The sequence below is a fragment of the Trichechus manatus genome, unplaced genomic scaffold, assembly GCF_000243295.1.
Source record: "Trichechus manatus latirostris isolate Lorelei unplaced genomic scaffold, TriManLat1.0 scaffold00129, whole genome shotgun sequence".
Lineage (NCBI taxonomy): Eukaryota > Metazoa > Chordata > Mammalia > Sirenia > Trichechidae > Trichechus > Trichechus manatus.
In genome coordinates, this window is record NW_004444065.1 from 1,496,473 (window position 1) to 1,508,744 (window position 12,272).

Here is a 12,272-nt window from a genome sequence, read left to right on the forward strand (position 1 = left end):
AAATTTATGCTCTTATAAGCCACCACTTTGTGAGATTTTGTAATGGAAGCTCTAGGAAACTAATACAATGTCCTTGGGACACTTTTTGGGCGCACTGAGCCATGATGTAAGGAGTTTGACGATCTCAAGACTGTCATGCTAGAGAGTCCATGTAATTGATAGCCTTAGCTGAGCCCACCTTTCATCCATTCCTGACAAGGTACGAGATTTATAGAGAAGCCTCTCCAGACCAGTCGATCTACCAGCTGAATAAAGCTGAGTGACCTTAGTTGATGCCACATGGAGCAGAAGAATCATCCAGCTGATCCAGACCTGAATTCCTGACCCACAAAATTGTGAGCTACAATAAAATGGTTGTTGTTTTAAGCCATTGACTTTGGATTAGTTTGTGACTCAGCAATAGAATACTGAAAATGTCTGCAGTGTTGGTGAGGGTTGTCTGATCTATGTTGGCCTTAGCTGGTTTTACTCGTGTATCTGCGGGTCAGTTGGGAACTCTGCTCTTGGTTGTCTTTGGCTAGGGAAGCTTAGCTGGGGCAGCTCTGTTCCATGTCTCTCTCATTCTCCTCCCATGACCATCAAGCTAGGCCAAACATATCCTTTCATGGCAATGGCAAAAGTGCAAGAGAGCAAGTGGAAACACACAAAGGCTCTTGAGACTTAGGCTCAGAATTGGCACCTGGTAATTTCCACCTTATTCTAAAAGGCTGAACTCCGAGTGAAGGCAATTGGGATACAGAATCAATTCCTTTTATGAGAGGTGTTACAAAATCCATATGGCAAACGGTTTGAATACATGGAAGGGTGAAAAACTGGGGCTAATAATGCAGTCTAGCACATTCATCTCATTTCAACTCAGCAAACATTTATAGATGACCTGTGAGGTATCTGTGGTTTAGTGGTAGAATTCCCACCTTCCATGCAGGAGACCTGAGTTTGATTCCTGGCCAATGCCCCTCATGTGCAGCTACCACCACTCCCTCAGTGGAGGCTTGTGTGTTGCTATGATGCTGAACAGGTTTCACTGGAGCTTCTAGACTAAAGACAGATTAGGAGAAAAAGTCTGAAGACCTACTGAAAATCAACCAATAAAAACCCTGTGGATCACAATGGTCTGATCTGCAACTCATCATGAGAACACGCAGGCCCTGGTAGTGTTTTGTTCCTTGTGCATGGGGTCACCATGAACTGGAGGCCAATTGGGCAGCAGCTAACAATAGTAACAACAACACTGCTTGCCAAACACTATGTGGGGCAGCACTAATTTTCACTTCAGGACCTAGATTTAAGCTCCACAAAGTGTTCGACTCAGTTTACTTCTGCAGCATCTCCCTGATGACTCTTTACTCCTTAGGCACCATGGCCCAGTGGAAAGTGCATGGGCTGACTTTGGAGTCAAAAGGACCCAGGTACACCACTTACTAACACTGTGATCTTGGGCAGGTTACTTAACCTCTCTGTGCCTCAGTTTTAGAATTCATCATATGGGCGTAGTAAATCGTACCTTGCATGGCTCTTGTGTGGTATAATAGCAATAACAATTGTAAAGTGCCTGTCATGCCTGTCATGTTTTCAGTGTTAGTTCCCTTCCCCTCCCTGCCACACCAGCTCTTACTTGCCACCTGAAGGCTGGTTTACCAAGATGCTATCACTACACTTTTGCAAGGGTCAGAAGTACTTTGTACATATACAAGAATAACACAAATAGATTTAGTAAGGAAAAAGGAAGATTGTTCTCCAACATGGTATTACTTGTTTAGAAGAACACAAACAATGTCCTACAGCAGTAACAATCAGCATTCTACAAGCCCTAATTCCTCTTAAAGCAAAATAGTGACAGAATTAAAAGTCACCAGTATTTCATCTTAGGTATTCTGCCAAATCTCTGATTTCCTTTTAGCCTAGGGATGTGGGCCAGTTATATCTGGATGTTTACTGTGATAAGCTCTTTAGGGACAGGAGCTGGTCTTTACTTGCCTTTATATTCTAGGACCCACCATAGAACATGGAGCTTCTTAGATGCTCAAATAAATGTACCAGTATGTTGAACAAATAATTATTTTATTGAATGCAATTGTATGAAAGAATGAAAATTCAATTATTTTATAGCCATATGGAATATTTCTGTTGTGTAGTATTTGCTGGGCCTGGATTTGGCTGGCTGATTCACAGTAACCATACTTTATGCATTCATTCTTGGCGGGGGGAGGGGAGGTATTTGATGAGATGCAGTGTGATAATCTGTCCTTCACACTCTGCTCTCCTTGTTTTTGTTGTCTCTCATCTCTTTCCCTCTAGACTGTAAACTCCCTGAGGACAGAGACTGTGGCTTATGTTTGATGCCAATTTATACAATTTTTTTGTGTTTGTGACACCAATATTGAGTATATATTGGTTGAATGGATGAAAACAGTGGCAAAGATAACTTGAAGGGAGGTTAATATTTTTGGACTTTTACATGAATTTGGAAATGAAGTTTCTTAGCTTTGTCCCAGCTTATCTGTTCTGTTTTATACCTGTCTCCTCTATAAGTCTGTTCCATTGAGCCTATCTTTGGATTTATTGTTTTTTAACCTTATCCTTACAAATGCCACATGGTTTGTGGGGAAGAATTTAGGTTTTAAAATTAAACAGACCTGGATTCAAGTCCTCAGTCTATAACTTACTGATTGTGTGACCTTGGGCAAGGTACATAACCTCTTGGTGCCTGCAGGGGTTAAGCTCTTGGCTGCTAACTGAAAGTTTGGCAGTTTGAACCCACCAGCTGCTCCACAGGAGAAAGATGTGGCAGTCTGCTTCCTTAGAGATTACAGCCTTGAAAACCCTATGGGGCAGTTCTACTCTGTCCTACAGCGTTGGTATGAGTCAGAATCGACTCGATGGCAATGGGTTTGTTTTTGGGGTTTTCCACAGGGCTACTAAGTCATGTTGCATTTATTATAGATCATGTTTTTTATTTGGCAAGATAGTTTGAAGGAATGAGAACAGTATTTTTGAATATTTAACACTGGGAAAACAACCAGAAAGCAGAATTGAAGCAACATGTTCCTTATAATAAATACTTTAAATAAAATACTCTGTTGTGATTCAAGCACACATTTACATATAAAATATGTCATTCTATATTATGCATACTGTTAATTTTCATGGTCCAAAAATGTATATATATTTATCTTATATAAGTAAATATTTAAATCACTTAGTCTTTTCATTTGGACTGCCAGTAATATTTGTGTGTATTCCCATTATATCTTCCTTCCAGCCTCAAATATGTGGATGTTTTCTTGGCTTTGTGCCATTTTAATTATGCTGGTTATTGCTGATATGGACACAATCGCAAAGACCACACAATATACCAAGTTTATGAAGAAATCTAAGGGAAAAGAGATGCTGAAGGGTCTAAAGTGGTCCAGCGGTCCACCTCTGAAAGAAGAACCCGGTATCACTGAAATGGCTGAAATGGCAGAACCAACCACAGAACCGTTGGCCTTGGATTCTGCCTTTGGCACTGCCACTCTCTTCTCTTTTGAAAACTTCATTCTTGATACAGCTGATTTCTTTTTGAATTGTTGTGATTGTTGTTCACCTCTACTAGGACAGAAAGGAGAACCTGGAGATAGTGGAAAACCAGGTATACTAAAATATATAAAACAATATTTCTCATCTGTACATCTTTAGGGTTGAGGTATAGGTTGAAGGGTAAAATCTCCCTACAGATTTCTACATTGTCATGGGAATGCCGACAGGCCTAGGTGTAACATTGTGACAGCAAAGGAAAATGGGTGCTGTGCTGTCCAATATGGTAGCCACTAGCCACATGTGTGGTGCAGTGGTTAAGTATTCTGCTGCTAACTGAAATGTTGGCAGTTGGAACCCACCAGCTGCTCCTTGGGAGGAAGATGACGCAGTCTACTTTCTTAAAAATTACAGCCTTGGAAACCTTATGGGGCAGTTCTACTCTGTGCTATAGGGTCGCTGTAAGTTGGAATTGACTAGAAGGCAATAGGTTTGGGTTTTTGGTTTAGCCACGTGTGTGGCTGTTGGTATTAATATTAAAATTTAATAAGATTAAAAATTGAGTTCCTCAATCACACTATCCACATTTCAAGTGCTCAGTAGCCACATGTGACCAGTGACTACTGTGTTGGGCAGCATAGATATGCAGCATTCTTTCCATTGCAGAAAGTTCCATTGGGCAATGCTGGGTAGAGAAAGACTGAGACTACCAACTCCAGCACTGGCGTTATATTTATTCAAGCTACACATATTCACTACAAGTATATTCGTTACATTAATGGCTAATTTTAAAAAGGTAAATGAAAATTCTGTTCTCTAATAAGAATTTGTGTTGACTGATGGATATTTGGAGTGCTATTTGTAGTTAGGATTAGAAATGGAATTCCTGGGAGGTGGAGAATAAAGCATAGAATTTTGTTTGTTCCTCATTGCAATTCTGAGGCAACACCTTGCCCAGCAATTTTCTCCATTAAAAGCCATGCTTACACATCTCAAAATTTTAAATGTCTTTAATGTATGTGGAAACCCTGGCGGTGTAGTGGTTAAGAGTTCTACTGCTAACCAAAATGTCGGCAATTCGAATCCACCAGCTGCTCCTGGGAAACCCGATGGGGTGACTCAACAGCAATGGTTTTTCTTTTCTTTTTTGGTATTTTTTTAAATATATGCATAATGAATGTACTCTCAGTTTTACTGTAATACATTTCAGCTTTTACATGTCATATAGCAGAGGATTCAAGGTAAAATAAAGATCAGAATGTCAACTTTGAATTCATTATTTCCTGAAAAAAGAATTTATATAACTATTTGTTGTGTCTTGCTTGAAAAATTTAAAGCTATAAAATCAATGATTACATATCCTCAGTAAGCTTTTTGTTTATTCCATTGTATTGTATGGGTCTTTCAGGAAATGTGTTGAATATTTATGTAGAGCTAGATTAAAGGGTGAGAGAGCTAGGCAGTGAACCATGCTTTCAGGGACACTAAAGCATTATTGGAAATATTAATGAGATTGAGAAAGCTATATTTACCAGAACTTCTCTTACAGAAAGTACCATATGTGGCTGGCAAGCTGGTTGGTGTGGTAGGTGAAAATCTTCGAAGAGCAGGGTCAAGTAAACACAGCTTGTTGCTAAACTGCTTTCTAAGGACTGTGGGGTCTGTAACATCAGAGCTTTGTTTTACCCCGGGGTAGATTTGGTTGGGCTGTTCTCAGAGCTCAACCTCAGCTCTAAATACATGTGAGAAACATTTTTAAAGGATGCCATGTTATTAGCCTGTCTGGGGTGCTTGTATGTCTTAGTCTGACTGGTTCTGCTGTACAGCATAGAGTTAAGAACCCAGATATCAAGTCTAACACGGTCCTACCTTACAAAAGTTTTGTTACTTCTCTAAGTCTCAGTTTCAAAATAGTAAAATGGAATAAGAATGATACCAACATCATGGAGTTGTCAAGATAATTGAGTAAAATAGTCCACGTAAGGACTCAAATGGTACCTGGCATACAGTAAATGCTCAATAACTTAGTTTTATTTTTACAGGTAGTTGTGGTGGGTGCCCGGTCCTATCTTGTGGAATATGCTGAGCCAAATATGGAAAGTTCCTGTTTTGGAGATCTATAGAGATATATTCATTCTGGATTTGCTGATGTTTGAAAAAACACTGCTTCCTTTAATTTAAAAAAAATTATGTATCTAGTACAAGTGCAACATTAAACAAACTTTAAAAAAGAAAGTAAACTTACTTAAACACAACTATTTTCATTTTTTCTTCATCGTCTTTCAGTTTTTGGACACTTATGTGCACATACATACACATTGCATACATCACATTTTTCATTATCTGCTTTTAAAAGTCACCAGTCTAAGTTTATAGAGCTTCTGAATGAAAATATTTTGAAGTATTCAGATATATCTAATAGCTGGCAAAGGTAAATTTCCATTTAAAATTTCATCTCTAACTTCTCTCTTTAGTTCAGTTATAAAAACAGCTACCTACTATATGCCAAGTCCCTGGGTGGAGCAAGTAGTTAACACATGGCTGCTAATTGAAAGATTGGAGATTTGAGTCCACCTAGAGGCTTTGCCGAAGAAATACGTTGAGATCAGCCATTGAAAACCCTATGGAGCACAGTTCTACTCTGACACACATAGGGTCGCCATGAGTAAGGATCAACTTGATGGCAACTTGGGCTTTGTGCTAAGAACTGTTAGGTACTTTATAGTTTTTAAAGTCTTTATACAAAATGTTAAAAATATTATTATATTTCACCAATGATTTAATCATATTTCAGAGAGTTTAAGTAATTTTAGAGGTTACATCACCTGGGACTTTAGAACCTGGTGTCAAACACTGTGTGTCTTCAAGGCCCAGCCCTTCCCATCATGTTCAACCTTACAGTATTTACACTAATCTAACCCAGGTGTACATCTAACTTAGATGTAAAGGGCAGCCTCCCTTGCCCTTGTGCCCTTGCACGCAGTTGCTCTTTGCTCCCTATACCAACCTGGGCACAGCTCCTTATCTTTTCCTTCAAAAGTATAACCACATGGAGCATATGAGGGCCATGAAGAAGGCACACTGTCTAGTGAAATGTAATTGGCCATCTTGCTTGCCCCCCATGACTCTCTGTTTTCTTTCTCTGTTTCTGCCTCCTCCCCTCTTCGTTTTTTGACAGAGGAGTTTAACGACCACCTTCGCTTACTGGAGCCAGCCTTTGGCCTTACCCTCCATCACAAGCGATGTATTAAAGTTTTGTTCCAAAAAAAATAGTGTTCTCCCAAAGAGGAATTCTGTTGAATGTAATTTTGTCTATTCTATTAACCTTAGTTATAATAATTAGGGTGAAAATAAGACGAAATATTATAAGTTTATTGAGTACACTTACCTATATGGTTAACTTTCAAAGAATCTAAGTATGAAGTATTCCAATCAAACATTGTTGCAGGGGTTGAGAACAAGCTTGAGCAGGGGTGGGTTGCAGGAAGGAATGATTATCCAAGGTTTGGGGCCCCTGTGTGGACCTGGTAAGTGGTTGGGACCTGGACTTCCTGGATGAGCAAGAACAGGAGTTAGGACACTCAATGAGTTTGAGCTCAGTCTGAGCTGATCTTTGCTGCCTTAGCCTTGACCACTGGATCTACCCAAAGTGCTCATCTTTCAGTTTCTTGAAGACTTCATGGTCTTTTCCATTCTTGCTTTTCCAGAAATACCTGTCTACTTATTTTTTGCCTCAGCATCTCCTAGTTCCTCTTTTGGGTCTTAGCTTAATGCCATTTTCTGAGGGAGGTCTTCTCTGACCCCATGCATATAAATTAGGTTCTTTTACCATAATCTACAATAGAACCTTCCCACTTTGTCTTTGTGTCACTAACTACAGTTTGGCAATTTCTATTTATTTGTGTGGTTATTTGTTCAATGTTTATCTTTAACAGACTCTCAGCTCCATGAGGATAGGGGCTGCCAAAATTGTCAATGGCTGCATTCCTAAAACCTAGCAGGGTGCTGGGAGGTCTCAGCAAAAGTTCTTGAATGAATAAATAGATGAATGACTGGGAAATCCAAAAGTGCTAGGTGATGTGTTTTTGCTTCCATTTTGAAAGTGTGACCCACATGAGGTTAAGTGTCAGATAATCATTTTGTTCTTGTTGTTTGATATAGCGTTGCTTCCCTGAATCACTTGATCACTGCCACGAATCCAACAACAAGTGCTAATAGGTTCAATATGTCTATTTAGGTAGTACAGAATTGCAAATCAGACAAAAGTATTGTCCTTAGAGCCCTGTAATAGTTTATTCTCACCCAGATTTTATCATTAGGACATTGACAGTTACTGGTCTCTATAAAAAGACATTTTTTTTCCTGCACAAATGGATTTCCAAAGAGCATTTTTCTACCCTGATGATTTTTACATCCTATTTTCAGGTCCTAAGGGAGAGGCTGGTAATATGGGGATTCCAGGGCCACCAGGAGTCATTGGGCCCCAAGGTCTAAAAGGCCAGAAAGGAGAAAAGGGTATGTAATTACTCATTTTCATGTCAAAAACTCAGTAGAGATTCTGTATAATTTTTCAGGAGGGCTACAGCAGTGAGTTATATTTGATTTAAAAATGCTAACTTTGTAGTTGCCAATTGAGAAATTTTAAACTTCCCTGGCAACATTGCATTCATTAGCCCTGGTGGTGTAGTGGTTAAGACCTTGGCTGCTAACCAAAAGGTCAGCAGTTCAAATACACCAGTAGCTCCTTGGAAACCCTATGGGGAAGTTCTACTCCATCTATAGGGTCACTATGAGTTGGAATTGAAGACAATGGGTATAATGGGTACTGGTAACGTTATCCACAGATACACACACACACACACACACACACACACGCTCTCACAGAGCTTTCTTGCCCACCTCTCATCTGCCACCTTGTTGGCCAGTCACTGGCAGCCATAGGCCCCTTCTTATATCTTCCTCCATGTGCTCTTCTTCACCATGTAAATTAATTTCCTACTGGAAAGAATTAATGAGAGCAGGCAATCCTACAGAATAACCAGTTTAGGTGAATAGCCTGCCTGTTAAGGAGAATCTGACATATCCTTTTGCTCACTCTGAAACCAGAGGCAGTGTCAAAGGTGGGAAGAGAACTGAATTCAAATTGAGGAGATCAAGTTTATAACAGTGACCTTGGACAAGTCACTTTACCTCACCTGGAAATTGAGGGGAATGGACTAGATGTTTATTTATACCCTGTCTGCTATCCAAGAAGATTTGTAGTTATGAGTACTTTTATAGCTATTCGCCAGCTCAGAAATTCTATAATTCCAGAGATGCACTCAGTAAAGAGGGCTTTCTGCCCCAGGAAATGCCTAAAGGTGTTGAAGGAAGGTTACAGATTCACTGAGACATTTAGAAACTCCTCAGTGAATACTGTTAGCCTGTAGAAATACCATCTATCCATCAAGTTAAATGTTTTAGCTTCAGTGTCATATGTCAAAAGACCTAATATCATCTATACATCACCCTCCACATGGCTCAAGAACTGCCTAACTCATTTCTGGTAGAACATTCAGTGAAGTAATTACTCAAAAAAGATGCTAAGGTAAGAAAGAGCTACTTCACACTTGTCAGTTACGTGATTTTCATTCTCGGAAAGATTTAATTGTTTTGTGGTTGAATTATGTTAGCAGAAAACCATGTGAAATAAAGAAGAGTGACGAACCTCCCTAGTGATTCATACATTTTGAAAGCTAGACTTCTGGAAGTAGAAGAAAAAAACAGGGAAGTATCATTAAGATAAGATTCTTAAGAAAATGCTTTGATAAAAGGATCAAAAGTAGAAATTCATTCAACCAGTCTCTCTTTATCAAGTGACAACTCTATTTTCCTTTTACTTCCAGAATTAGCTTGGACTCTTGGCTAAGATCTAAAGTTAAAAAAAATAAAATGAGCTGAATGACTGCATGCTGGTTAATCATTACATAAGATGAATAAATACAGTATAAACACTTAAACTCCTTAAATGAATTCAAGAACCAGAATAATTCTGTGAATACTACAATATTGACAAAAACTGGGAATACTATTGGGCCTTCATTTGCATTCAGGGTTGGTTCTCTCAAAAGGCATCCAAACATTTTGGATCCCTTAAGGCCAAGGGATCGCTTCCAAATTTCGTATTTTATGTGGTGTGTTAATAAACTTAGAAAATTCTGGTGACTGGCCAATGGTGGGATTTCCCAAGTTGGTCTTGTGAAATATGGGGGAAATTTATTCTCATGACTTCTAATTTGACTCAGGAGTTCTTTTTACTGGGCAATTTTTTTTTTAAGTTAGATAAACGATAAATAATATAGTTGACAAAGTGCTGCCTACCAGTGTAAATGCAGCCATGTTTGACTTTGTACACATTTTGAATTTTTTTCATATTTCATTTTTTTTTGGGCTTTTATTTTGTAATTTATTTATTTTTTTAAAAATATTTTATTGTACTTCAGGTGAAGGCTTACAGAACAAATAGTTTCTCATGAAACAGTAATACACATGTTGTTTTATGACATTGGTGAACAACCCCACAACATATCAACCTTCTAACTTCTCAACCTTTTTTTTTTTTTTTGGGTGAAAATACACATAGCCAAAGATACACCGTTACAAAAATTTCTACATACACAGTTCAGTGACATTGACTACGCTCTTCCAATTGTGCTGTTATTCTCACTGAAGATGAAGGCTTACAGAACAAAATAGTTTCTCATTTAACAGTTACTACAAATGTTGCCCTATGACAATGGTTACCAATCTCACAACACATCAACAATATCCTTACTCAACCTTTGTTTCCCTATCACCAGCTTCCTTGTCCTCTTCTGCCTTCTGGCCCTTGTCACTGGACTCCTGTACCTCGTTAGTCTCATTTGGTTTTACGGGGCTGTCCACTCCCAGGCTGAACAGTGAACCTCGGAGGTAACTTCACCACTGAGCTAAAAGGGTGTCTGGGGACCCATATTTCATTTTTTTCTGTGGTAAAAGTGGTGGCAAAAATATCTGCTCTATTTTTCTTGGAGGAAAGTTCTATAAACTTTTGTAAATGAAAAATGTTCCAGTTGATGGAATGTGCTCTGTTGTATGAGCCTCTCTGCTAGATGAGAAGGTGTATTAATATTAAATATCATGTAAAGGACTTGGATCAATATCTAGTGCAAAGTAAATGCTCAATAAGTGTTAGCTATTATTATTGCTATTATTATTGATAATTAAAACAAATCTCATGTGATTTCACTGTAATAGGATGGGCTTTTGGCCTGGCCAAATATAGAAATCCGTGTTGTGGTAAGATGACAAATATCTAAGTCTTGCTCTTCCAATTTTTTTGTTAATTTTTAAAAATTGTACTTTAGATGAAGGTTTACAGAACAAATAGTTTCACATTAAACAGTCAGTACATATATTGTTTTATGACATTGGTTAACAAACCCACAACATATCAACACTCTCCCTTCTCTACCTTGGAGGACCTTTTTCTTTTTGATGAAAATATACATAGTCATTCAAAAATCTCTACATGTACAATTCAGTGACATTGACCACATTCTTCCAGTTGTGCTGCTGTTCTCACTATCCTTTTCCAAATTATTCCATCACCATTGTCTTCAACTCACTGTCCCCTAGGCTTCCCATCAAAACTTTTGAGTTGGTATTGTCAATTTGATCTCACATAGATAATTCCTTTTTTTTTTTTTTTACTTTAGATGAAGATTTACAGAACAAAATAGTTTCTCATTAGAAAGTTAGTGCACATATTGCCCTATGACAATGGTTAACAACCCCACGACATGTCAACACTGTCCTTTCTCAACCTTGGGTTCCCTATCACTAGCTTTCTGTCCCCTCCTGCCTTGTAGTCCTTGAACCTGGACTACTGTACCTCATTAGTCCTGTTTTGTTTTATGGGGCTGTCCAATCCCAGGCTGAATGGTGAACCTCAGGAGTGACTTCACCACTGAACTAAAAGGGTGTCCGGGGGCCATACTCTTAGGGTTTCTCCAGTCTCTGGCAGGCCAGTAAATCTGGTCTTTTTTTGAGTGTTAGAATTTTGTTCTACATCCTTCTCCAGCTCTGTCCAGGATGCTCTGTTGTGATCCCGGTCAGAACAGTCAGTGGTGGTAGCCAGGCACCATCTAGCTGTATTGGATTCAGTCTGGTGGAGGCCTTGGTAGCTGTGGTCCATTAGACCTTTGGACGAATCTTTTCCTTGTATCCTGGTCTCTTCATTCTCTCTTGCTCCTGAAGGGGTGAGACGAGTGGAGTATCTTAGATGGCTGCTCACAGGCTTTTTAGACCCCAGACTCTACTCACCAAGGTAGAATGTAGAACATTGTCTTTATAAACTGTGTTATGCCAATTGAGCTAGATGCTCCCTGAGACAATGGTCCCCAAAGCCCTCCGCCCAGTAATTCAGTCCTTCGGGGAGTTTGGATATGTCTATGGAGCTTCCATGACCTTTCCTTGTACAAGTTGTGCTGGCTTCCCCAGTATTGTGTACTGTCTTACCCTTCACAGAAGTTACCACTTATCTATTGTCTAGTATTCCCCCCCAACCCTCCCATCCCTCATAACCAACAAAGATTGCTTCTCTGTGTGTAAATTTTTTCATGCGTTTTTACAGTAGAGGCCTCATACAATATTTGCCCTTTTGTGATTGACTTATTTCACTCAGCATAATGTCCTCCAGTTTCATCCATGTTATGAGATGCTTCACAGATTCATCA

The 12,272-nt window shown here is 39.0% G+C and overlaps 1 protein-coding gene across 1 annotated transcript in view; it reads left to right on the forward strand.

Moving 5' to 3' along the window:
- The first annotated feature begins 3,270 nt into the window (after positions 1-3,270).
- Positions 3,271-12,272, forward strand: part of OTOL1 (otolin 1) — a 17,967-nt gene continuing 8,965 nt past the window's right edge. Inside the window, exons 1-2 of the mRNA XM_004384882.1 lie at positions 3,271-3,631; positions 7,942-8,031. Coding sequence (XP_004384939.1) covers positions 3,271-3,631; positions 7,942-8,031 — 451 coding nt within the window. The remainder of the gene's footprint in view (positions 3,632-7,941; positions 8,032-12,272) is intronic.